The 27784-nt window shown below is 37.7% G+C and overlaps 1 protein-coding gene across 12 annotated transcripts in view; it reads left to right on the top strand.

The window, feature by feature from the left end:
- LIN54 (lin-54 DREAM MuvB core complex component) overlaps positions 1 to 27693 on the top strand; it is a 64723-nt gene extending 37030 nt beyond the window's left edge. For 11 of the 12 annotated variants that reach the window (XM_070791702.1, XM_070791698.1, XM_019963020.2 and 8 more), the window contains 9 exons: positions 10795 to 11011; positions 16244 to 16317; positions 16665 to 16862; positions 18457 to 18548; positions 19338 to 19409; positions 20183 to 20285; positions 20442 to 20579; positions 21970 to 22172; positions 24918 to 27693. In XM_070791702.1, coding sequence (XP_070647803.1) covers positions 10795 to 11011; positions 16244 to 16317; positions 16665 to 16862; positions 18457 to 18548; positions 19338 to 19409; positions 20183 to 20285; positions 20442 to 20579; positions 21970 to 22172; positions 24918 to 25119 — 1299 coding nt within the window. In that variant the 3' untranslated portion in view covers positions 25120 to 27693. The remainder of the gene's footprint in view (positions 1 to 10794; positions 11012 to 16243; positions 16318 to 16664; positions 16863 to 18456; positions 18549 to 19337; positions 19410 to 20182; positions 20286 to 20441; positions 20580 to 21969; positions 22173 to 24917) is intronic. The other variant, XM_070791700.1, reaches the window with a different exon arrangement.
- The last annotated feature ends 91 nt before the right edge of the window (positions 27694 to 27784 follow it).

Here is a 27784-nt window from a genome sequence, read left to right as displayed (position 1 = left end):
ATGTCTCTAATTAGGCAGTGTTTGTGTGGTGGATTCAAAGCAGGTAGAGATGAATCATGAGTTGATTTTGAATTTGTTTTACATATATCCAGGTAAGAAGAGATATGAGCAATGATGTTATTGGGAGGTTGAGAGAACACTTTTGGGACAGAGGTTTCAGGAGTTGATAGCTTCTGCTTTTGCTGTGAGTCTCTTAAATGGGGATGGTCCTGTGAGTACAGTTTGAAGTGAAGGGGATCTGTTTTCCTGATAAACTTTAGCATAGGTTGTTTCAAGATTGATTAAGAGTTAGAGTTAGGGTGACTGCAGGTTCCTAGTCCCATTAATTCAGTTGCCTAAGTTACTTTGTAGATAAGTATGTTTCTCATATCAGCACCCATTAGCAGAGAATTTCTTTTCTATGTTACTATGTTGGTTTTGTTTTTATGCTTTTATAATTAATGATGTTTGAATGCCTTTGGGGTCCTGTTGCACTATTATTAAAAACTTTTTTAATATAGAAATTTATAATATGCTAAAAAGTTAGAATAGTATAATTAACCCCTGTGTACCCTTCATCCAACTTTGGAATTATCCACTATTGTGTTATCATCTGTAACACTTCCCACTTTTTAAAAAAGTAAATCATGTCATTTTATCTGTAGGTATTTTGTTATGTATGTAAAAGATAGGGACACTTTTTCTTTTAACTTATTCACATTCCATTAATGCCATTAAATACCTAGTTAATTCACATTTCCCTAGGCACCTAAATTTTTACACTGTGCTTGAACTTGGGATTCAGAAAAGTTTGTGAGTGAATGCTATTTCCCTTACTTTCCTCCTCTTCCTTTTTTCCTCTTGCCCTTTAAAAAAAAAATCTAGTTGTTTACATCCTATATTTTTCATAGCCTGGAGTTTGCTGGTTGCATCGCTATGGTACCATTTAATTTTGAGAATTTCTGGAATATAACTCAGATGACTCCTGTATCTTTAGACATTAGCATATGTTTTGCAGGTATTTTCTTCCAGTCTTCGGCTTGTCTTTTAATTTTTTTTAACAGTGTCTTTTACAGAGCAGAAGTTTTCAGTTTTAATGAAGTTTGACCCTTCAGTTTTTTCTTTCATGGATTGTACTTTTGGTATTGTATCTAAAAAAGTCATCACCAAACCCAGGGTAACCTAACTTTTCTGCTGTTATCTTCCATGAGCTTTGTCGTTTAGTTTTATAGTTTTTAGGTCTGTGATCATATGTGAAAAATGTCAGATCTGTATTGAAAGTCACTTTTTGTGTGTGGATGCCCTGTTGTCCCAGCATCATTTGTTGAAAATAACCTTTCTCCGTTGAATCGCCTTTGTTCCTTATCCAGAGGTCAGTTGCTCTGTTTGTATGGATCTACTTCTGTGCTCTCTTGTTTATCAGTCATTTTTAGTTTGCCAGCATAACTGATTTAAAGATTTCAAACATTTATATTTTAAAAATTCTTCATATTTGTGTGTCTTCTGGACTCTTCCTCTGAACTCTGATGCTCTTTGGGTGGTTTGTCTTTTTTGTTTGTTTGCAAACTAAAACAAGCTCATAGCATGTTATGTAAAGTACTCCTTTGTTATCAGTGTGGTTACAAACCTTTTTCTCAGTTGGTTTCATCTTTGTATTCTTGCCAGATATTTTGCACATTAAATTTTTCAAAATAGTGTCTTAAGTTGTGAATTTTGAGTTTTTGATCTATGCTTAGGGAAGTCTTCCTTACTCCCAGTATTTTATTTATCCATTAAAAAATTATTATCTGTTTTTATGTAATTATTTTGCATATAATATTTTATTACAAATTAAGCACAAGAACAAATAGATTTATTCTTGTTTTTTAAGCATGATGGAATGGTTAAATTTATATTCACCTGTCTACCAGTTTGATCCTGACTGATTTATATAACACATCTTGCAGGATGGGCATCTAATTTTTATATTGTGGTAAAATACACACAGCATGAAATTTGCCATCTTTGTATACATGTTTAAGTGTTCAGGTCAGTGGTATTAAGTGCATTCATATTGTTGTGCAGTCTTCTCCACCATCCATCTCCAGAGCACTTTCCGTCTTGGAAAACTCAGGCTCTGTGCCCATTCTCCCCTCTCCCTAGCCCTTGACAGCCACTAATCTATTTTCTGTCACTGGGATTTTGGCTACTCTACTTCATAAAACTGAGATTATAGATTATTTGTCCTTTACTCGTTATTGGCTTATTTCGCTTAGCATAGTGTCCTCAAGGTTCACCAATCAGAATTTCCTGCCTTTTTAAGGCTAGATGATTAATGCTCCATTGTATGTATATTCATTTGTGGATGGACACTTGGATTGTTTCTATATATTAGCTCTTATGATTAACGTTACTATGAACATTAGGTGTACAAATATCTCTTGGAGACCCTGCTTTGAATTCATTTCTTTAAAATCTCTCTAATAATGTGGTCCTTTTTTATTGAATTTTTTTAAAAAATTATTTTTAATTGAAGGATAATTGAGTCATTTCTAATGAGGTATATGAACCTAGAGCCTATTATACAGAATGAAGTAAAAAAAAGAAAAACAAGTATCATATATTAATGTGAATATATGGAATCTAGAAAGATGGTACTGATGAATCTATTTGCAGGGCAGCATAACTATAATTATATATAATTCCCTGGTAGCTCAGCTGGTAAAGAATCCGCCTGCAATACAGGAGACCCTGGTTCGATTCCTGGGTTGGGAAGATCTGCTAGAGAAGGGATAGGCTATCCACTGTAGAATTCTTGGGCTTCTCTTGTGGCTCAGCTGGTAAAGAATCTACCTGCAATGCAGAAGACCTGGGTTCGATCCCTGGGTTGAAAAGAATACCCACTCCAGTATTCTGACCTGGAGAATTCCATGGACTGTATAGTCCATTGGGTTGCAAAGAGTCAGACATGACTGAGAGACTTTCACTTTCAGTGGAGATGCAGACATAGAGAAGAGAGCTGTGGACATGGGGGAGAAGGAGAGGGTGAGACAAATAGAGAAAGAAGCATGGAAGCATATACACTACCATATGTAAACTAGATAGCCAATGGAAATTTGCTGTATAGCTCAGGGAACTCAGACAGGGGCTCTACCCCCAGAGGGGTAGGAGGGGTGGGAGCTGGGAGGGAGGTTCAAGAGAAGGGGACATATGTATACCTACGGCGAATTCATGTTGATGCACTGCTTTCAGTTCTTTGGAGTCTATACCCAGAAGCTGAATTTCTGGATCATATGGTAATGCTATATTTAATTTTTTGAGGAATCACAATAACTGTACTATTTTACATTCCCACCAACAATGCACAAGGGTTCTCATGTCTTTGTGTTCTTGCCAACACTGTTTTTCTGATAGTAGCCATCCTAGTGTATGTGAGGTGGTATGTCATTGTAGTTTTCATCTTTCACTAATGATTAATGATGTTCGAGTATTTTTTCATGTATTTATTGGTCATTGTATATCTTCTTTGTTGTCCAGTCACTCAGTTGTGTCCAGCTCTTTGCAACTTCATCCTGGAGTTTGCTGAAACTCATGTCCATTGAATTGATGATGCCCTGATGGTTTAGTCACTAAGTTGTGTCCAACTCTTGTGATCCCAAGGACTGTAGCCTACCAGGCTCCTCTGTCCATGGGATTTTCCAGGCAGAAATACTGGAGTGGTTTGTCATTTCCTTCTCCAGGGGATCTTCCTGTCCAGGGATCGAACCCAGGTTTCCTGCACTGCAGGCAGATTCTTTACCATCTGAACTACCAGGTGATGATACTTTGCAGAAATATATGTTCAAATTCTTGGCCCATTTTTTAATTGGTTTGTTTGAATTTTAGAAGTTCCCTATATATTTTGGATCTCAACCCCCCCCCCACTAGACATATGATTTGCAAATTTTCTGCTGTTTTGTGAGTTACCATTTTACTCTGTTGACAGTGTCTTTTGAGGCATAAAATTTAAAAATAGCTGCTACACCTAGGGTGGAAGCACGGAGTCCTAAACACTGAACCACGAGGGGATTCCCTGCTTTCTGGTTTTTATAAGACTGCTGCCTCCTAAATCACATTGTCTAAACTTGCCTGATATGGTCATTTGACCCTTTCCTTGAATGCTCCCATAGATTCTAACACATTACATTTAAATTACTTATCTTTGTCACTGTAACTGTGAATAAAGCATAAATTAGGTTAATATCCATGAAAAACTGGCAAATGAACACCTTACATCTTTTTTGTAATATTTCACCAGTCAGTACATTAGTGCCAAAAGTTCTAGTATCCATTCCAAGGTTTGACTCTGTCTTTAGTCATGTAATATTTATAATATCTATCTTTTCTCATTTTCTCATTTGTTTCTTATAGCTTGAAAGCATTTTAAAGCTTTCAAATTGGTAGGTTTATTTTAGTAACCTTAAGTTTGGAAATTAGGATAATATAAACATAGTTTTTCCATGATGATAAGGTCTATAAACATTCTGTCACAAATTTCTGAAAAGCATATTAAGATGGAACCCTATAAATTCCTAATTTCAAACTATATTATAAAACTGTAATAGTCAAAACAGTGTGGTATTGGTATAAACACAGAAAAATTGATCAGTGGAACACAATAGAGAGCCCAGAGATAAACTCATGTGTATGTGATCAATTAATTTGTAATCAATTAATTTGTAAGAAAGGAGCCAAGAATATACGGTGGATATTGGGAAACCTGACAGCTACATGCAAAAGAATGAAACTGAACCACTCTCTTGTACCACACACAAAATTTAACTCAAAGTGGATTAAAGACTTGTATGTAAGACCTGAAAGTATAAAACTCCTAGAAGAAGACATAGGAGGTGGTACGGTCCTTGACATTGGTCTTGGCAGTTTTTAAATAAGTTTGGGAAACATACACCATACCCATCTAGGAGATCTGTCATGCTCGTTGGCATATTAAAGACTCTAAGAATTCCCATAGCAAAGGGCTTTGTCTAACTTTGTTTACCTCAGGGCTTCATAATTAATGTGATAAAAGTAGATTGTTTTATGTACTACCTGATCTTGAAGAGCTTATGTTAAAGAACAAGCTTTAAAGAACAACAAGTTTAAAGAACAAACTTTAGTAAGTGGTACCCAACCAGCATTGAGGAAAGTTATTATTCTGATTTTGCAGTAGATTAAACAAATAGTATCTTAATATCTGTTCAAAACAAGGAGATTTGTGTAGGTGTCCCAAAGCAGTATAAGAATTTCATTCAGTGGTAACATTCTACCCTGCACAGATAGAGACAAAGTTATAAAGAAGCATTAGGTTGCTTGACAGAGTATGCACAAGATTGAGACAAACTGGAACCAAAACTCATATGTCCAAACATTTGTTTCTAAGCTGTGTTTACAAACAGAATCAAATTTTAAAGTATACTCCTCCCCCTCAAAAAAAAGCCAACATATTTATATGGAACCCCACAAATTCAGGGTTTGGATATTGATTGAGCCCTCTGTCTATCTCCAACTTCACTAAATAAGAATCCTCATTTATAGAACAAGAAGAGTATTTTATTATTCCTTTTTTTCCCCCTTTAAGGAAAATCTTCAATTAAGCAAGGACTTGTGGTATTTGCTAATTAGAAAACAATAAAGAAGTATATCCCTGTATAATTATTACCTTGATATTTAAGTAAAAATGGCTTAAAAATAGTACAAAAAAATCAAGTCCATGTTTTTCAGGACAACCACTGATGCATGTTAAATGTAGCTAGTTTGAATATAAATTATTCTCTTTTTAACCCAACTGTCAGTGGGGTTAATCAGGAATAACAATAACTGAAGATTTTTACTGAATGCATGTGAACTATTTTTCTGCTGATGTGGTATGTTCAGCGAGACATGCCTTCACATGAAGTTTCTCAGGCTTCTCCAAGGAAGGTACCAATTTGTGAATTCTTAAAGCAGTTAAGTGTAGTATTCAAATGCTTTTGTCTTTTACAAAATTAGTAGCTTTGGTATGTTACTTAGGTTATTTTAGGTGTTAAAAAATGCAGTTTACTCAGTGGTTGCCAAGAATTAGGGTTGTGACTATAGAGGGAAGTGCAGTAGAGTCTATTGGTGGTAATGGAAGAATTTTGTATCTTGATGGTGATGTAGGTTACATGAATTTATACAGTCTTTAGTGTACATACACAAAAGTGCATAAAAACTGATGAAATCTGAGTACGGTCTGGTCTGTGGTTTAGTTGATAGCATTATACCAAATGTCCATTTCCTGGTTTTAATAACGTCCTATGGTTATATGAGATGATTTTTTGGGGAGAGGGGAAAGTGCATATGGGAAGTTTGTATTAGTTTTGTAATTTCTTGTGAAATCTAAAATTATTTCAAAATTAAAAAGTTTTTTAAAATGCTATTTATACTTCTATTCAGTATTCTGTGGTGGTGGTTTAGTTGCTAAGTCATGTCTGACTTACAGTCTGCATGGACTGTAGCCTGCCAGGCTCCTCCTCTGTGCATGTGATTCTCCAGGCAAGAATACTGGAGTGAATTGCCATTTCCTTCTCCAGAGGATCTTCCCGACCCAGTGATCTAACCCTGGTCTCCCACATTGCAGGTGGATTCCTCACCATCTGAGCCACCAGGGAAGTCCAAATGTCTACAGTAGGAGGCATTACAATGTCTTAACTTAAGAAAATGGGCTTCAGAGTTGGCTCTGGTTCAAACCCTAACTCAGCTGCTCTTAGCTATGTGAACTTGGGGAAGTTAACTAAATCTATCTGAGCTTCAGTTTCTCCATCTATAATGGGCATAATGATAATACAAATAGCAGTTCACATTTTTTTAGTGTTATATCAATAATATGTGATTAGTTACTGTTTGTACCTCATATAATTTAACTCAGTTAATTCTTATAACAATCCTATGTGAAAGGTGCCATTTTCAGATTTTCAAATAAGGAAACTTAGCTCAGAGAAGCTAAGTTACTTGCATAAGGTCACTCACCTAGGTACTGTTGGAACCAAGATTAAAACTCAGTCTGGATGTTCTGTTTTTGACTATACGAAACTAGCTTGTGAAGACCAACCATCCCACCAAGAACAACTAAAAAGAAAACGTATTTGTAAAATTCGTTTGAAAGCATTGGAGACCCACCAAGGGACCCAGAACCTTATAGGTCACCATCTTGAAGTCAAGGGAAGCCTAGAGAAGTCGCCTGGTGTTCAGTGTGACCCTTTGTCTTAGGGCATTTGTGAGGTGTGGCTGAGAGACTGAGAAGAAAAGCGCAAAGTGGTCCCAGAAAGTTGAGGAGCTGAACAGACCTTCAGTCTTACAGGCCTCAAGGACAAAACTTTGGGTTCAGGCCCCCAAAAGGAGAAGGAAGCTAGGTAAAGCCTGGAGTCCTAATCGGGGGAGGAGTGAACCTGCCCCTACTCTTAACTGCCTGCCAGAAGCTGACTTGAATGCTTTCTGGAGGAAAACAAAAACATTCTGAGCCTCAAATTATTTACTTAATTTTTCATAAACAGTGCCTGGTACTCAGTCAAAAATCATTAAGCGTATCAGGCAACCAAAGTATTCAGAACGGGTATAGGTAGTATAATTATCAGATTGGCTTTTTAAATAACTAATATATTCAGGAATTTAAAAGCTATGACAAACCTAGACAGCATATTAAAAACCAGAGACATCACATTGCCAACAAGGTCTGTGTAGTCAAAAGCTGTGGTTTTTCCATTAGTCATGTGTGGGTGTTAGAGTTGGACCACAGAGAAGGCTGAGTTCCGAAGAATTGACACTCTCAAACTGGGATGCTAGAGAAAAGTCTTGAGAGTCCTTTGGACAAGCAGGGAGATCAAACCAGTCAGTCTTAAAGGAAATCAACCCTGAACATTCATTGGAAGGACACACTGAAGCTCAAGCTCCAGTTCTTTGGCCACCTGATGCAAAGAACCGACTCATTGGAGGTGACCCTGATGCTGGGAAAGACTGAAGGCAGGAGGAGAAGGGGGCAACAGGAGATGAGGTGGTTGGATGGCATCACTGACTCAATGGACATGAGTTTGAAGAAACTCCAGGAGACAGTGAAGGACAGGAAACCTGGTGTGCTGCAGCCCATGGGGTTGCAAAGAGTTAGACACGACTTTGTGACTGAACAACAATTTAACAAGACAAAGAACTCCAGCAGGGAATTAAAAGCTATAAAAAGGATCAGATGAGTATTTTCACACTGAAAGCTTAAAACAGATTAAGAATTCAGTAGATGAGTTTGTCAGCAAAAGAGATACAGATTAAACAAAAAGGATTAAATATTTTTTGAGAAACAAAGGGTAGAGAATTTCTCAGCAGACCAGTACTTAAGGAAATCCTAAAGTGAGTTCTTTAGGCAGAAGGAAAACAATCCCAAATGGAAGCAGAGAAAGAGTATAGAAAGGATGGAAAGGGTACATTTGTGGGTATATTTAAATTAATATCTTACAGAGTTTCAATTAAATGGAGAATTTAAAAATATTTACATATTTTTGTAACACAAAGATGGGGCAGGAATAAATGATGTTAGTGTTCTGTGGTTCTTCCGTTGTCTGGGTGATATTTAAAGTACTGATTTAATTCCAACATTGAACATTGTAGTCTCTAGAGTAATACTATATAAAAATAGTAACTATATATAAATAACAAACTACCATGGGGGAAATAAATAATAAAACATTTAACCCTAAAGCAGGCAAAAAAAGAGAGGAAAAGGGACAGAAGAGGACAGGATGTTCAGATAGGGATTAGTTCAATGGTAGATTTAAATCCACATAGTTATTTAACTGTTAGATGTAAATAGATGTATACTGATAAAAAATATAGTCAGATCTGATTTTGTCCTCAGAGACCCAGTTATATACAGCATGTAAGAGTTGTAGTGTGAAGTTTAGAGAAATTGAGAGAATTCTCTGGCAGTGAAGTGGTTAGGATTCAGCGTTTTCACTGCCATGGCCCAAGTTCGATCCTTGGTCAGGGAACCAAGATCTTGAAAGCTGCGTGGTGAGCCAAAAGAAAAAAAAAAAAAATTGAAAGTAGAGTTGGAAACACAGTATACTGTGCAAACTTATCTAAACCAGCCCCCATATTTGCGGCTTGCTGTACCTAGCTCCTAATGTGATTGTTAGATTCAAATTCGATAATCTTAGTGTTTTCAGAAGCACTGCCCTCTGTGTGTATTAAGTATGCAGTAAATTTAATTACTATATCTGAAGCACCTTGTTTCTGTAACAAAATTTTTCTTTTTTATTAAAGATGAATATTAATTGAAATATAGTTCACTTACAGTGTTGTGTTAGTTTCAAGTGTACAACAAAGTGAGTCAGTTATACATGTATGTATCTATTCTTTTTCAGATCATCTTCCCTGATGAGTTATTGTCAGATATTGAATATAGTCCCCTGTGCTATACAGTAGGTCTTTGTTGTTCATTTCATATAGAGTAACATGTATTTGTTAATCCCAAATCCATAGTTTATCTATCCTCCCCCTCTTTCCCCTGCCTTGTTTCTTAAAATAATATTCTTTTTCCCTTTAGAGTTGATGTCCCAAAGATAATGTCTCTTGCATCATTATACACCTGACTCATAGGTTGCTTGACTCTTAAGTAGCTTCCATATGTATACATTTTTTTAAGCTTTATATTTTCATTTAACTCACTGACCATCAACCTGTTTTATCTTTATTTTAAATCTGCTTTGTGGTGCCTCTGCCTAGTGATAATTGTGAATTATTTTATGCTGAAGTAATGTACTTTGACTACTACTTGGAGAGTTGCCAAACTAAAGTGACACTCTTCCTTTTTCCCTGTACTTTTATGAAAATGGTCAAATTCTTCAGAACTATTCTCTCATGAATTGTTATCCATAGAATGAATTTGGGCTACCTCCCTCATGTCACCTGTCTTTTAGCATGAGGGCTGTTTGAAGAATAGGTGGGGGTGTAATTCTTATCAAATAGTACCATAGAACTAGTTAGAGAATTTTGTCTGGACCCTTTCTTTGTATGACAGCCTGTTGTACATTGGTTAAACATTAATTGGAGACATCTTAAAAGACTTTTGTTCTTTTCTGCCTTTGATGTTTCATTTAGCTTTTTGGAGAGTCACATTGCTTTTTTGTTGGACTGAAGGAAAGGATTTTAAATGATTATATTGACTTAGATCTGAATCATCTAAAATTAGTTTCCCTAGACCAACCAAAATATAGTTGTAATTTTGGACTGAGTTTGGCCTTCTGCCCATAGGCTAGTGGGTACAGTTGTATCTGTGGGATGTTTTATATATATATATGCCTTCCAGAATTGGCTAGATTTAATGAAGGCTTTTCTTTTGATTTCTTTCTCCTTTAGGACATGTGAATATGAAATTTGCCATAGTTAATTTGGTGGGTAGCAATAAAACCAAATATCTGTGTCCTTTTTTTGTCTGTGTTGAAAATGAGGCTTATTTCTGTAAGTTTTAAAATAATCTTTTTCTTACAAATTTTACCTGATATTAACAAAACTGTATGAGTGCTTGTAATTTACACAGTAGTTTCTTCATAGCAAGTCATCTGACCTAGACTGTCAAGGAAGTTAACTACTAGAGATGGAAGGTAGAACTCACTGATTTTGGTTACACTGGTGTTTTCATTACTATTCATTTCTCTTTGAACAGGTCATTCCTTTCAACAGCTGTTGATGCAATTCAGGAACATACTCTTTTACTGAGCAATTGTCATAAGTGCCAAGGGGTAGGAAAGTGAAATCCCAGATTAATGATAGCCATGTTGTATTGTTTAATAGGCAGTGAAATCAACTGTGCAGACCATCACTGTTGGAGGCGTGAGCACATCACAATTTAAGACAATTATTCCTCTGGCAACTGCTCCCAATGTCCAGCAGATTCAAGTGCCTGGAAGCAAGTTTCATTATGTCCGACTTGTTACTGCCACAACAGCCAGTAGCTCAACCCAGCCAGTTAGTCAGAATCCCAGTACAAACACTCAGCCTCTCCAGCAAGGTTGGTAACCGTTTTTTTTAAAAAACACTAATGAATGTTTTAAACCTTATCATAGGAAGTGATCCTTTTCTTGCTGAAATCCTGATTAAGCAGGCATTTCAGCTGAGAGTTTGAATCAGCAGCTGTTGCAGAAGGCAGTGAAATAGAATATATCCCAGTTGTATATAACTATAGTATTTTGTTCTGCTAGAAACTGATACATAGTGTGCTGTAATACCAGATGATTATTTATCAGTTTGTGGGTAGCCATTTGATTGCTGATTTAAAAACCTACCATTATGCCAGTGGGATTGATTTAAAGGGAACCCAATTATTTATAATCTTTTTTACTAAATGACAAAGCTGTCTACACAGGGTTTGGGGTCAGTTGAAATGACCAGTAGGCAAGGTATAAATGATTAGTATGTACTTCATCCTTTATGTACTTTGAATTGATAATGAAAATCAGTTAAAATGTTATTTTGCTCAATTGTGTTTTTCCTGGCAAGTATTCCTGTTAGTAGTCCTACTTCTGTTTGTACTTAATCCTTCCAGCTGCCTGATGTACATACACAGATTCACACATATAACCTTTATCCACATTTATCTACTTGTTAAGAAATTGAAACTGAAAGGATCAGGACAGCTTATATTTAGGGTCTAATTTTTTTCCTTGGAAGATCACTGCATATTCCATCAGTGTCAAATGGCAGGTGAATGATGTGTTGTTTATTGGATGTAGCTAGACGGATTAAAGACCATTTGTTTGCTCCTTCATTTTTATTAAGGGATCAGAGGGTTGGAGCTGTCCATTGCTAATAGCTCGTTCATGTAAGTCTAAGGGAAAGTGGAAGAAAAAACTTGTTTTATAAATTACTGATGGGAGAAAATGGAAGATGCATTAGGGAAATAGTATTTCGGTGTGTATTCTATTAAAATTAGACACCTCAAGTAATTATGTTTTCTGTTCTCTCTTTAAACTGATTATGAAAGAAAGTCTTCTATAATTATAGTGTTCTTAATGAGAGGAAAAATGACATTTGCATGTACTGGTGACTAAAGGAGTCAAGTTTATATTCTCTCATTACTTAGGAAGTGCTGCTCAGTGCTACACTTTTCTTAGATATCATAACGATATAAAGCAGTCACTAGATACAGTTGGTTATATTTTATGTTTGTGTGTTTGTATGTATGCAAATATGCTGAGCTTCCACTTCTAGTGTGACTTAACACTGATTGATTCGTCATCGAGAATAAGTCTTTGTTGTGAGCAGAAGAGGAAGCTGAAGATCTAGGAAGAGTAGAGGAATGAGTTGGGTGTTTCATAATTCTGGTGTGTGTACTGGTTCCTTCTTTCCCCACCTACATCTGTCTCTCTGCTTCCCTCTGCTTCTCTGTTCTTTGCCTCCTTGCGGTTCCGCACCCCTCCTCCTTCCCCACAGCTTCCTTTTTTGCTTACCTTCAGTTTCTCTCTCTGTCCCCTCCCCCCATGTCCTTCACATCTGTCTATTCCCTCTTCCCCACTACTTGCATACATATGCCACCCATGATGTTTCCCTTCTGTTCACCCAGTTTTCCTCTTTTTGTCTTTCTCTCCTATCCCATGGAAGATCTGGGTGTATGTAAAAGATATTATTTCATAGGAATAACGAATTAATGCCTCTGTTTTCGTTAGAGATATACTAAATAGTTACTCCAGTTCTTGAAACATGCTAAAATCTTTCTAAAGGCTGGATTCCCTATGAGGGATTTACTTAAAAGCCAAAGGGAACTGGGCTCATCTTGTTCATTTTCCCATCAAAGCCATACCAGTAGTCAAAGGTTCTGCCGTGTTAATTGCTGGCTGGATGGCAGATAGCACAATAGAAGGACCCAGAAGATTGCTTGGTTAATTAACCTCTTTAAAATATAATCTACAGTCTTGGTGAGGGAGGAAATCAACTTAAGAAACTAAAAGCCCTCAAAGCAGGTATGGTTTCTGAAGTTTTGAAGGAGACTATTTTAAAAGGATTCTTCAGAATTCCTATTGAAGACCAAAACATTAAAGATTATGCCAACTTCTGTGGAAGCTGCAGTAGGGATAATGTGGGACCAAGCTCAAAAGTTGAGGAGGAGAAACCTCGACTGTTGACTAAGACGTGTGACGTCAGTATGACCATCCCCACCGTGTATATTTGATCATGTTCTTTTTTTCTGGCCACTATGTTTTCTGTTTTCTCCATTCTCCAGATTTTCAGTCAAAACCCAGCATGCAGATGCCAAGCTAATGTAAACCTAGAGATCCCACGTTTTCCAGCTGTGTGTGTGTACATGTGTGCATGCTAGTGTGTGCATGCATGTGTGTGTGCACACGTGGGGACACTCCCGCTGTCCTAATCCAAATGAGATCCACTCACGTCTCCTGTGGGAAGTGAATAAGGGCAAGATGCACACTCCTTCCCCGTCATCTCACAGCCCACCAGGAAAGTTCCTGCATTTCTGTGCACTTGCCCCCAAATCACTGCTGGCACACTCATGGAGCAGTGACCAGCGTCGCCTTTTCAAGGAACAGGTGGTGTAGAGAGCCCCCTCTTCAATGTCCCAGGCATGAATTCAGGCTTTTAATTTCTTTTTAATTCATCTTTTAATTCTTCATAGTATCGCTGAGACCAGTCTAACCTGTATTAAAATCAAATCAGAATAGGAAACAGTTTCAATTCGGGTGTCAGGTGTCACTGCTCCTGTAATTCATGGTCGTACACTTTTTTCATATAGCAACTTTTTCGAGATACAATTCAGATCTACCATAGGATTGATCCTTATGTTAAACACGGGGCAGTTTAGTGATGTTTAGTATATTCAGAGACAGCGCAGCCCCCCGGCACTGACCGCGCACTCTTTCTGGAGGTCTCTCCCTTTTCCACCTCCCCCCTCCTCCCTAGTTTGTTACCTTGCTGAGGAGGCCTGCGCCCTTTCAGATCAGAGTACTCTCTCTCGTCTCGTGTTCTTCCAGGGCTCTCAACTTTTGTCTTCAGCCATCAACCCTTCCATCCCGACCAAAAGTAAAAAAGACAAAAACAAAGAAAACCCTCTTAACATTGTTAACAGCCTTTCTGTTCAAGGAAGTCTGTTCTTTACTGTTCAGAACAGTTTGTCTCAGTGTCCACAGCAGTTTATTATCTCAGCCTCTCTCATCGCAGGCCCTAGGTCTTTGGTGTAAGTAAGACCTGAAGGATGTCTTCTCAGGTCCCTCCTGTAGACTGTGGGAGTGGCAGCAGGCTTGATTGGAACTTGTGCGCCTTCTGATCCAAACATACAGGTCTAGGGCCAGCCTGTCTCCTGAATTTCATCATCTCACGCCACTGCTCCATGTCGGCTTTCATCTTCCCTTCCGGTCAGCGCATCCTTGAATGTTTCGTGCTAATGGCCACCATTTTCCCTTTCACTTGAGGGTTCCAGGACGGCTGACTCTTCTTCCCTTGTGCTTACACCTCTCTCCATCCTTTCCCTGCCACCCTGACTTTTCAGCTCTTCCCTCCTTTCCATTCCCAGTGCCATCACCCCAGGTCAGGCTCTCAGGTTCTGTACTCGTCTAACTTCCTTTGTTCCTCACAGCTCTGTTGGGTTTTACATGCTGCTGCCATGAACAGCTTCCCTTTGTGCTCTTCCAGTAGTGTTTCTTTACATCACAATGCTCAGAAACTTCTGATTGCCTACTGAATTAAAAATACAGATGACGTATATAGATCTGTGCCCTGACATTCAAAACCTTCAACAAAACAGCCAGAGTCAGGTGCCTTTTTTTTTTTTTGCCAGCACTAGACTACTTTTAGAAGGAAATGGCAACCCACTCCAGTGTTCTTGCCTGGAGAGTCCCAGGGACAGGGGAGCCTGGTGGGCTGCCATCTCGGGGGTTGCACAGAGTCTGACATAACTGAAGCGACTTAGCAGCAGCAGCAGCAACCTACTTTTAACCCCCAGTCCCAGCCAGACTTGTCTGTTTCCAAGCATTTTGTGAAGAGAAGCTTCAAATGTGAAGCTTTCCAGCATCAGGCTCCCCACTTGTCAGGCTCTGCCTCTGCGGTGACCTCCCTCCTCCAGTCTTCGTGCCCGCCCTGCAGCCTGGCCTTCGGTCAGGACCCATCTCAGGTTCCGTCCTCCAGTCTGCATGCCCTCCTTACAGCCTGGCCATTGGTCAGGACCCATCTCAGCCTCCGTCCTCCAGTCTGTGTGCCCTCCCTGCAGCCTGGCCGACGGTCAGGACCCATCTCAGGCTCTGTCCTTCATAGGATGCAGCTCCTCCTGTTCCCATCCCCTGCCAGGCATATGTATGTTCCGTCTCCTCTGGACTCCCATGGTGCTGTCTCTTTTTTAAAATTAATTTTTATTTTATTTGAGTACTTGTCTAATCTGTTCTGCTTGAATGTAATAATCTCTTTGAGCAAGTGTCTTGTACTGTAGTTTCCCTGGAACACTGTCCACAATGACATTTGTGTAGTAACAAGGGTTTTAACGACACCAGTAACAATAATGGCTACTAACATGTATTGAGCACTTGATGTTTGTTGAGCACTGTTCTAATAAATTTTCATGAATTAACATATTTAATCCTCTTACCCTGTAAAGGAGATACTACCCTACACTGCAGGCAAGGATACAGGAAAGAGAACTTAAGTAGTGAGAAAGCAGCAGGATTGGGGTTTGAACCCCCCAATCTTGACTTATGACTTAGGAGACTGTGTTCACTTTTTTAAATTATTTTTTTACTGAAGTGTAGTTGAACTAAGGGGATGATATTATTAACCTTCCTGCTATACTGCCTTTTAGTAGTACTCTGTAAATAATGAATTGTACAAGAATGATATTTTCTCTGGCTTGAATATAAACACAGAGATAGAAATAGATAGAACAGCATGGTAACCCACGCTCCCGAATGGCAGTTTTTAATTTATGCATCATTTCATCTGACTGGATTTAGTAGTGAATCTACATAGCCTCTGAATACAGGCTGAAATATTTTCAGAATATCTTAAACGACAGACAATCCCTCATAAAGCAGGCAGACTAGAGCTATCTTAGATGTAAGTTCCCCAGTACATGGGTTAAAGAATTTTGAAAATAACTCTCTTGGTTAAAGATTCTTCCAAATAGGAAACCAGTGGAATTATTTAAGCTTTTTCATGAGGATATTCTGAAGGAACTAAGTGTCTTAAATGTTTTAAACAACTATTTTCTGTAAATAAACTGTCCTTTTCCTCCCTCCTTTTTACAAAGCTAAACCAGTTGTTGTTAACACCACCCCAGTGCGGATGTCCGTCCCACTCGTCTCAGCGCAGACAGTCAAACAAGTGAGTGTCACGCCACTTCTCTCAGTCTCTCCCAAACAGAAGGTTACCTCTAGAATTGAAAGTTAAGAAAAGATTTATTTATGTATTTTTATTAAAGCAGAGTTGATATACAATATTATATGTTAACAGGTATACAGTATAGTGATTCACAGTTTGTAATAGTATACTCCATTTCTAGTTACTATAAAATGTTGGGTATATTCCCTGTGTTGTACAATATACCCTTGTAGCTTATTTCTGTATAATGGTTTGGACCTTTTAATCCCCTAAGTCTAAGAGATTTCAACTGAATTGAGAAGCTATGAAATTTATTTTTGTGGTTCCTGATACACTGCCTTTCTTTGTAGGTTGTTCCAAAACCGATCAATCCAACTTCTCAGATAGTCACCACCAGCCAGCCACAGCAGCGGCTCATCATGCCTGCCACCCCACTGCCACAAATCCAGCCAAACCTCACGAACCTGCCACCAGGCACTGTGCTGGCACCAGCTCCAGGAACAGGGAATGTGGGCTACGCAGTGCTTCCTGCTCAGTACGTGACTCAGGTATGGGCAGAAAATCCAGTCACTGCATTTCAAAAAGCTTATGTGTGCATGTGTGCTCAGTCGACTATTTGCGACCCCATGGACTGTAGCCCTCCAGGCTTCCCTGTCCATGGGATTCTCCAGGTGAGAATACTGGAGTGGATTGTCATTTCCTACTACACGGGATCTTCTCAACCCAGGGATTGAACCCACATCTCCTGCATTGGCAGGCAGGTTCTTTACCCCTGTGCCACCTGGGAAGTCTCCTTGGAAAGGTTAATCAGGTCTAAGATGTCTAGCATTGTCACATTCTAAAACTACTCAAAAACATGTAACTCAGTGTTGAAGACTCTTCCCAAAACCTTGACATGTTAATAAAAATTTCCAAGTTTATTTTTATATATCTTTAGCATTTAGATATGTACAACACAAGTCTGGTATACAAGCTCCTGATTTGTATACAAGTTTGGAGCTGAGAACAGTTTGGTGGGAGGGCGAGATCATGTAGATACAAGAGAAAGTAGGTTGAGTCAAGATGAGCCGTCCCAGTGAGTTTAGAAAGGGCTGTGACTGTAATGAATAAGATGCCACTGACTTGTTCTTAGAAAGTAAACTGTGAGATGTGTCTCCAGGTGACGTATCTGGTAGCTGTCTGTCCAGACCTGGTCCTCTTTAGGTGACAGCTGTAGATGACGTCTGGTTATCTTTGGCATCAGAGCCACATTGTCTAGTCAGCTGGCTTTCATTAGGACTGCTGCTTTCTAGGAAGCAGATAGAAGTTTTCCTTCTCGTGTAAGAATCAATCCCTGGTATCTCAGATGGTAAAGAACCTGCCTGCAGTTGAGGAGACTCAGGTTCTATCCCTGGGTTAGGAGGATCCTCTGGAGAAGTGAGTGGCAACCCAGTCCAGTATTCTTGCCTGGAGAATTCCATGGACGGAGGAACCTGGTGGGCTACAGTCCATAGGGTCACAAAGAGTCAGACATAACACAGCAGTTAACACTTTTACTCTTCTAAAGTAAACAGCTTACTTTTCTAAGCTGTTGTTCAGTTTTGATGTACTCAGATTATAAGAGAGAGAGGCAGATTTTTCTGTGTACTTTAAAGAAATGTACTTTGGAGTATAATATCTGGGTACTGGTTGAAAAAATTAGTGTTCAGTATTTTTATCATTAGCATCTCTTTTCTTAGAATGAGTATGAAATAGAAACTTAATTATTATGCATATAACTTCTCATTTCTGTAACTTGTGATAAATGACCCCAGTTTATTTGCAAGTAGACACATTGCATTTTTCTTGCCGATACATGTTACTATAGTATTTTCAGGACATTCACTGAGAATTTTCTAATTTTGATACGATTATTCCTCTGTGAAAGAATTTCTCCCATTTGTGCCCTGTAGTACTTTAAAATGTTCATATTGTTTTTTACCTCTGGTATTAGTTTTGGGTCTTTAAAAGAGCTCCATGAGGTAGTAAGTATTTTTGTATGAAATTTTCCATTCTGTTATTCCTATTTTAAGAGGTGATTTTGTGCTTCTTCCCCATCATTATATTTAGGAATATTGTCCATTTTTGTAAACAGGGTCTGAAATTACCTTTCTTTATATGTAGCTCCAGCAGTCTTCCTATGTGTCTATAGCAAGCAACTCCAACTTGACAGGAACACCTGGTATCCAGACCCAGGCAAGGCTTCCGTTCAATGGGTGAGTGAGTTATTTGAATATGTTTTAAGTTGTTGCATCAGGTTAAATGCTGCGTGAAATAGCCATACATATTTCAAAATACATGTATTTGATTTTTCTCCCCTCAAAGCCATGTGAGCATGCCCCTGCAGTACTTTTTATTTTGTAATACTTTAAACAGAAAAGTTGCAGGAATAGTCAGAGAACTCCCAAATTATCTTTTACTCCCAGTCACCAATTCAGCGCAGGTGTTTTGTTATTTTCTGTCTATTTTCTCTATCTCCTCCTGAATATGTCTTAAAAATGATATTACCTAGTTTTTAAATTATTGTTTAGAGCCTTGCTTTGGCAGGTTTTTTTTTTTTTTTTAATCCATTAATTGCTGTCTTTATAATATTGGTTGAGAAGCTTAAGTTACATGGAACCAATCTTCCCCTTCTCTCCCCTCCTGAACTCCAACCTCACACACCCTTTTCTACTTACTACATTTTATAATTGAATCTCAAAAGAGTTTAGGAGATTTCAACTTTAGTTCTCTTAGAAGAGAGTACTTTTTGTGGATTGTTCTTTAGAAACTGTTGATAACTTCCTTTTCTGTTTTAGTCCATATCTTGGTTTTACCTTTCTTTTCACATTACTACTTGCTTTTTGAATTTAATGTATATGGAACAACATAGCAAACTTTTATTAGAGGTGGATATATTTGTTAAAACTTTATTTTAGGAGGAATTTACAGGTTAGACACTTTTATAATTTTACATAGTTACCTTCGATTAATTAAAATGTGTATTTTTGTGTGTGTCTCTATAGCATAATCCCATCAGAGTCTGCTAGTCGGCCCAGAAAGCCTTGTAATTGTACGAAATCGCTGTGTTTGAAATTGTAAGTCTTTTTGCTACTGTTTCCTCATTTGATACAACTGAAAATGCTTTAAAAAATAAATGGAGCTAACAAAATTCTTAACAGACCGATTTCGTAAGTCCTAAGTAAACAGACAAGTGAATGCTGGAACACGTACGATAGTGTACAGACACTCTGAGTTGGCAAGAGAGCAGCAGTTTTAGGGTCTCTGCCACAGGGGAGGTACAGCAGCATGAGACAGACGTGGTCTCTGTCCTTACTAGTCAGTTTGAACTTACTAGGACCTTTGTGTTTGGTCTCCTAAGTGAGATGGTACTCTTGAGTAGTCTTTTAAATTGCTGATTAATTTGCTTGTTAGTACTGAACTAAGAGATTGGACATGAAACAGTTAAATAAAATGCAGTGGTCTTATGAGGGTTTAGAATCCAAAGAAACATGACAGTAGTTCAAGTGAGCAGGTTCCACTAATAGAATTTAGCCCATGTTTTTCCTTTTTGTGATTTTGAAATAACTTACTTTTGAGTGCATAAAGTCACATAGCTCTTGTGTTGACAGCTGTTACTACTAGAACTAAGTCTATAAACCAAAATTGTAGAGGTCGGGGGCTTTACCTTTGAGCCCTGTCTTGTAGTTGACAATCAGTGTATGTTGTCAACTCTGTAAGTAAGTGGCTCAGAGTACATTTCTAAAATGCTTTACTGCATGTATAGTGTTACTAAATAAGATAATTTCTAGCTTTGTGTTTCTTTAAACAATGACTTTTTATGTGACTTATGCTAATTTTTATATTCCAGATATTGTGATTGCTTTGCAAATGGTGAATTTTGCAACAACTGCAATTGTACTAATTGTTATAATAACTTGGAACATGAAAATGAAAGGCAAAAAGCAATAAAGGTGATTATTTTTTATTTCTTTTATCTGACAAGTTTCCCGTTTCACCTGTTTTTTGTTGAGCTCAAGTATTTTACAAAGGAAGTTAATTCCCTTTGCAGAGTTGAAGTTTAATCTGCTGTGATTTAACATGGCTTGATATTTGATCTGTTTTGATAGGCATGCCTTGACAGAAATCCAGAAGCTTTTAAGCCTAAGATAGGGAAAGGGAAGGAGGGAGAATCTGATCGACGTCACAGCAAAGGATGTAACTGCAAACGATCAGGATGTCTTAAGAACTACTGTGAATGCTATGAGGTGAGATGGGTTGGGAAAAATGATCTAACCATCTTTTGAAAATAACTTTAGAAAGGGCATACAAAAAAATTTACTGTGGGACTTAACCTGGCGATCCAGTGGTTAAGACTCTGTGCTTCCACTGCAGGGGATGCAGGTTCGAATCCTGGTCGGGGAACTAGGATCCCGCATGCCTCACAGCACAGCCAAAAAAAAAAAGTTTATTTGTAAATTGGGAAATTACTTTGCTTTTGCAGTTGGAAAATACTGCATTGGAAAAGTCAGCCTTAATTTGAGGAAGACCTGCCTTCTAGCTTCCCAAGCAGGACTTCAGAGGAACAGTACCTTCATTTTGTCATTACAGTTTGGGGTCTCATTGGCAGCTTTATAAGCTCATAACTTCTTGTACCTGGAAGTATGCAAACCATAGTACCAGTTTATGGATTTTCAATAAAAATAACATCGAAGTGGATTGAAAACTCTGTAGTAGTGGTTCTTCACTGAGGGGTCTTACTACACAGTTTCTCCCCCAGAAATTTTTTGGGAAAATATGTGGATAACAAAATAACCTGCATTCCAGGGTGCAATCCTGAGAGTGTAGTCTTATCCTGCCCCAAATGCCACTAGTACCCTGTTGAAGAACTCTGTAGAAAACGAAATTCTATTAGGAGGTTTGCCTTGTGAGCATAAAAGTAGTTACGGAGGAACATGTAGTTGCTGGATAAGACTACTGAACTACTGAAGGGTTTGGGGCATCCAGAGGGGAATGTAGGGTGGGAGAGGTATTCATAATAAAAACAGCATCTGTGAAATCCCTTTAATGTGATACTCTGTGTGTGTGTGTTTGCATAAGTGGGAGGTCACCAACGTGTTCATGGTGATTTGATTGAGGTGGCTATATTATGGATTATCTTTATTTTTTAATATTGTAATGTATCACTCATATTTTTTAGAATGAATATACGTTATTCATGTCAGGAGGAAAATCTATATAGTGAGGGGAAACTTGGTATGGAAGGCCTCAAGCCAGCATAGGATAGCCACTCAGAACGGCCAACAATACTGGACCCGTCTACATGCAGCGCTGGCCCGCTGGGTGTTGCTAGCAAGAGGTGTTTCCATTTTATCTTCCGTCAGTTGACCAGCTAACTCTATCTGTTGACTTGGTCACGGAATCTACTGTGGTTATGTCCTGTGGTTTTTGTTTTGTTTGTTTTTATTGGCGTTCAGTTGCTTTACAAGGTTGTGTTCGTTTCTACAGTACAGCAAAGTGGAATGAGCTGTAATACGTATACATGTACCCCCGCCCTTTGCCACCACAGAGCACTGAGTAGAGTTCCCTGTGCTGGACAGTTGGTTCTCATTATCTTTGGGTTTTGATTTGGAAGCTTTTCTTTTGTAAATCTTTTAGGCAAAAATAATGTGTTCCTCAATATGCAAGTGTATTGGCTGTAAGAATTTTGAAGAAAGCCCAGAAAGAAAGACACTGATGCACTTGGCAGATGCAGCTGAAGTAAGGGTGCAGCAGCAAACAGCAGCGAAGACCAAGTTATCCTCTCAAATTTCAGACTTGCTGACCAGGCCAGCACCAGCTTTGAATAGCGGAGGAGGAAAGTAAGTTGACATTTTAATAGCTTTTTATGGTATGATATATTCATTTCTGATAAAATTTCTCTTGGGGGGCAGAATTGGGCTCATATTTTTGGTTCTTGCAAACCTGACTTTTCTGTTTTCTACCATTAATTACTTGTGAAGGAATATAAAAGTAACAGAAAAATCACTGTCATATATAGTTGTAAAATGCTCAGTAAAGTTTTAGGTCACTGGGCTTATTAATTGGATTTCTTCCTACTAAGATGAGGTAATTATGTAATTTGACAAACTCTGAAGAAAAACAAAATTTTTGTATCTCTTACTGGTTTCCATCTTTCTTCCCATTCTTACCTTCTCTTGCCTTTCCCGTGCCCCCCTGGCACTTTGCCCACCTCATTGGAGCCCCTCACATACTGTATTGTTGAAGCTTCTTTTCCTAGACTGCCGAGCTCTGGAGCAGGAAAGCTGGAGCCTTACAGTCGGGCCGACCTGAGTTTTAGAGTTACCGGTGCGCTCGTGATTTGTGACTTTGACAGGCACTTCATCTCTCTGAGCCTCACCTCAGTTTTCTTATCTTTACCATCACCCTTTTCATGTGGCCGTGAGGAGTCAAGGAAAGTTTGGCAGGGCCCAGTGCAACAGTCTGGAGAAGGACATGGCACCCCACTCCAGTACTCTTGCCTGGAAAATCCCATGGACGGAGGGGCCTGGTAGGCTGCAGTCCATGGGGTTGCGAAGAGTCGGACACGGCTGAGCGACTTCACTTCATTTTTCACTTTCACTTTTCAGTTTCATGCATTGGAGCAGGAAATGGCAACCTACTCCAGTATTCTTGCCTGGAGAATCCCAGGGACAGAGGAGCCTTCTGGCTGCTGTCTATGGGGTTGCACAGAGTCGGACACGACTGAAGTGACTTAGCAGCAGTAGCAGTGCAACAATCTTCTGACTTGAATTTGTATGAGTCTGTAAGAGGTTAATTTGAGGAATTACTAAATGGAATGAGCCTTGCAAATGGTATTTTATTTAAAATGCCTAAGCTGAAATAAGATCCAATTTATAAAACTTATAAAAGTAAGGCTTTTGTACAAAACATTTTGGATATTAATTCTAGAGAACTCTTATTACTGGCCTATAATCAGCAAGAGGTTCTGGGACTGACTGAAGGAGAAACGGGCAGACACCTTCATGAGAGGAGCCACAGGGGGTCCTTTCTGGTCCCAGTATACCTTCAGATGATTAAATCTAATTGCCTGTTAGCCGCTCAGTCGTGCCAACTCTGTGTACTCCATGGGCGGCAGGCCACCAGGCTCCTCTGTCCATGGGATTCTCCGGGCAAGAATACTAGAGTGGGTAGCCTTTCTCTTCTCCAGGGGATCTTCCCAACCCAGGATTGAACCCAGTCTCCTGCATGGCAGGCAGATTCTTTACCACTGAGCCACCAGGGAAGCCCAATCTAATATCTATGTGGAGATGAAAGATAATGTTACGCTAAAACATTTACAAGTAATTTTTCAACTCTGAAAAGTGTTTGTTATTATGAAGTGTGAAAGAACACAAAATTATACACTATAATCAAAACTTAAGTATAGAGACTTCCCCAGTAGTCCAGTGGTTATGACTTCATGCTTCCAATATAGGGGGTAAGGGTTCAATCCCTGGTCAGGGAACGGAGATCCCATGCAGCACAGCCAAAAGAAAAAAACACCAAGTATAAGACGAACTGTATTAAAAAAGCCCTGCTAGCATGTTAATAGGCTTTTGTCTTTGAGTGGCAAAAATTTGAATTTTTTTCTTTCCATTTACTCTCCATAGTTTCCAAATACTATATAATGAATGCTACTATTATACATGATTACTTGTACAATATTATTATAATATTAACTTTAATATTTTAAGATTATATTTTCTAATTTAAAATTTGAAGTTTTTATATTTTAATGTTTTATACTAAAAAAATTTCCATGCAAGTGTGTAGCAGCTGAAATCCTGTTACCCTGTCTTGTCCTAGTGGGGCTTCATTTCTGACTTCATTCATTTGGTGGGCCCTTTGATCAGTGACTGCTCGCTTACAGGTTGTTTAGTGGTTAGAGCAGGTTACCTGATTTTAGTCTCTTAGGCTTTAAGACTTGGTTCCACATAGCTAGCCTCGGGATGGATTCCTCTGAGTTACTACTCAGTAATTTAGGTCTTTATGACTGAAACTTTCTGTACAGAACAGCATCTGTGTCCCCATTGTTTTGTTTTCGTTATGGAATAATGGAAACTTTTGGTGTGGTTTTTTTACAAAAACACTATAAGGGCCTATAGGAAAGTGCTTTATTTTCTGTGTTGTCCAGGAAATGACAGTGCTTTCAGTTTCCAACATTACACATTTCATTCATTGAGCAGATATCCGTGGAGTGTCTTTTTGTGTCAGGCACTGCTCTCAGAAGTGCAGAAACAAGAGTAAGTAAAACTAAAACTGCACTCAGAGCTTACATTCCTGAATCAGGAGGACTTCTGTTATAGCAGTAGCCCGTCAACATATAGAATTACATCATTCAGTTAACCAGGTAATCTTGTCTAGGTCAACGTATTTTATATCAAGTGTTATATTTTAAAAATGTGACGTTCTTTGGGATGTGCTTGTGTTCATGGCACGAACTGTGATGTTCACTGTGCCAGCTGAATCATGAAAATGTAGACAAGTTGTCCAGGTGAATGTCAGCCACTTCTGCCGATATTCAACACCACCATCATCTCTCTCTTTCTCAAAAATCATTGCAGGTTGCCATTTACGTTTGTCACTAAAGAAGTAGCTGAAGCCACGTGTAATTGCCTTCTTGCCCAGGCGGAGCAGGCAGACAAGAAGGGAAAATCAAAGGCAGCTGCTGAACGGATGATACTTGAGGAATTTGGGCGATGCTTAATGAGTGTCATCAACTCTGCAGGAAAAGCAAAAAGTGACCCTTGTGCCATGAATTGCTAACTCTTGCACAAAAAAACTGCTAAATGGAACTGTATAGAAAATTGAAGGTTCAGGGACACTTGATTTTTCTGGAAATAGCTTGATAATTATTGTATTGTTAATTCAGTCCTTGAGACCTGAAATTATATTGATGGAGAAGAAATTTTAAAGGAGGAAATTAGTACATTTAAAATCTTAGTTAAATCTTCTTATGCCCCTTCTAAATTGAATTTTTCTTCATTGTATTATATAGGTTTTTAATTTGCTTGGGTTTCTTAAGAACTAGATGTTCTATCCTTCTGATTCTATTGACAAAGAACATTTATAAATTACTATTATATAATTTATAATGTATGGCGTTGTATGACTTTATTCCAGTACAAAAAGCCAAAGTAGTACTGGTATTACCCAGTTATTCTTTGGTACTAGCAGATAGAATGTCTGTATAAACAAATTTTTATGAAATATATTCAAATGACATTTTGTGTTTAGAAAAGGACTATCTTTTTAAGAAAAATCAACTTTTTAGGGTGAATCCTGGAATAACATCCTGTTGTCAACTTTGGGAATTGTCAGAAGGGGAAATCATTTATAGGCACACTTTTAAAATAAAAAAGTTATTTTGCTTTTTTAAAAAACATAAAAGTGTTAAAGGACAGAAAATAATTCTCAAAAGATGGACAATTTGTTTCTGCAATAAGGAGTGACTAAGACAAGTTCTGAGATGTTTCCATTTTCTTTGAGAGAGGCGGTATGTATTTGAAATAATAAATTGTCAGTGATTAAGGGGTACTATTAAAATGAACGGTGCATATGAATAGAAGTAAACATATTTTTATTATGTAGTGATAAAGTAGAACCTTACATAATTATCAGGTATGAAATTTGGCTTGGATGGAGAAATAAAGGGTATTGAAGCTCTAAGAGATGAATTTAGAGGATTTTTCATCTATACATACAGTTCTCTTTAGAGACTTTTGAACTATGAGGTTTCAAACCAATGTATGGCTCTTCCTTGATTTACTGAAAGGGGCCTCCTAACAGAGCTTTCAGAATTATAGTGGGGTTTCTTTTTATAAGGGAAGCTTAATATGGCGTTATTTTTAGCCAGTGATTTGGTAAGCCTACAGTATGAGTGTTTTCATATAATTACTAAAATAACATAAATCATTTTCAATAATTCAGAATTCAAAAGCTTTATGAATTTAACAGCCCATTATAATAGGACTCTGGATTTTATGATGAGAAAAAACCATGTTGGAATTCAGACATTTTATTAGGTACCTTAATGCTCAGTAATTAGTAGTATATGATTATTACATTTCCTACAAGGAATCTATAGTTGTATGTATTAAGTGTGTATATATGTTCATATGAACATGCAAGATATAGGCAATAGAAATTAAGTAATCCAAAAGAAGATTCCGTTATTAAGTATCTTCCTTTTGAAATCTGGATTTATAAAGTCATAGTGCAGTAACTTTAAATGTAGATAGTGCCGACATCCTTAGCACCTCACTCTAGTATGTTTAATTAAAATTTGTATAAATGTAAATTAGTATAAGAGGATAAAGTAATATCTAATCAAGTTATTTTTCAAAAGATAACAATACCTTTTTGGTCCACACCTAAACTGTGTTCATTTTGTACATATTCTGTGTTTAATTCTAATTGCACCTTTGTGATGTGTATTTATATACAGTGTGCATAATATGGTTGTGAAATTTGGATTACAATTGTAGATTATGTATGATGGCATTGCTTGAGAATGTTTTGCTTGTAAAAATTTGAAGGTGCAATCAAATGCTACTAGTTTTTCTGATTTTCAAGAAGCTATCTAAAGTATTAAGCTTTTTCCTTCCTGTGTAGTACTTACTAAACAACTTTTTGTATTTAGGCATTTGCATCAAATTGCTGAACAAGATTAATATCCACATTAGTTCAACAATTTTAAAAGACTATTTGGGGAGGGTTGGGTATATAATTTTTTAGTTCTATTTACATCCCAAAGTAGAAAGATAAAATTTATATTTACTAGAGCTATTCAAAGAATACACTTTTCTATATTGTAAAAACAGGAACAGCAAAGTAAATCATACAGAAAATAAACATTTATACTATTCTGTAAAAAAAAGGTTTTGCATTTTTTTCTTTAATACTACCACTTTTAACTATTGAACATGCAAGAAACCTTTAAAAATATCTGATATTAAATAAACTTGACATTACTTCTGAAGGTACACAACTGAAAAATAAATCTATCATTTTGCCCAATTATCATGAACATAAATTGCTGTGAAATGAGAATGTCTTATTTCCACTCTTCTTTTAAGTAGAAACTCAATCTACTCTTTCCTCTTCATGTTTGATGTTCTTATGGAGAGCACCTTTCTTAATTTCCTTTTCTCAAGAACTGCAGGTCTCACCTCTGGACTGTATGGGAAAACAGAAACTTAATGTTGCAGGTAATAAAACAAGCTGAGCAGTGACACTGCAGGACAGACAGCTGCTTTAGCCTCCCCGTTTTCTGATACGGACAACTGACTTTTTCTCAGTCTTATGTAAAATGTGAATAAAAATACCTTTAGAAAAGTTTTCTATTTTTATTGTTTTATAACACAAATAACTAAGATGATGAATACTTGTTATGTAAATACAGCTTCAAACCAGGACCTCCAGCCCTATG

Source organism: Bos indicus, chromosome 6, assembly GCF_029378745.1.
Source record: "Bos indicus isolate NIAB-ARS_2022 breed Sahiwal x Tharparkar chromosome 6, NIAB-ARS_B.indTharparkar_mat_pri_1.0, whole genome shotgun sequence".
Lineage (NCBI taxonomy): Eukaryota > Metazoa > Chordata > Mammalia > Artiodactyla > Bovidae > Bos > Bos indicus.
Note: the sequence above shows the minus strand (reverse complement) of the source record. Positions and strands in the feature narration are given on the sequence as shown.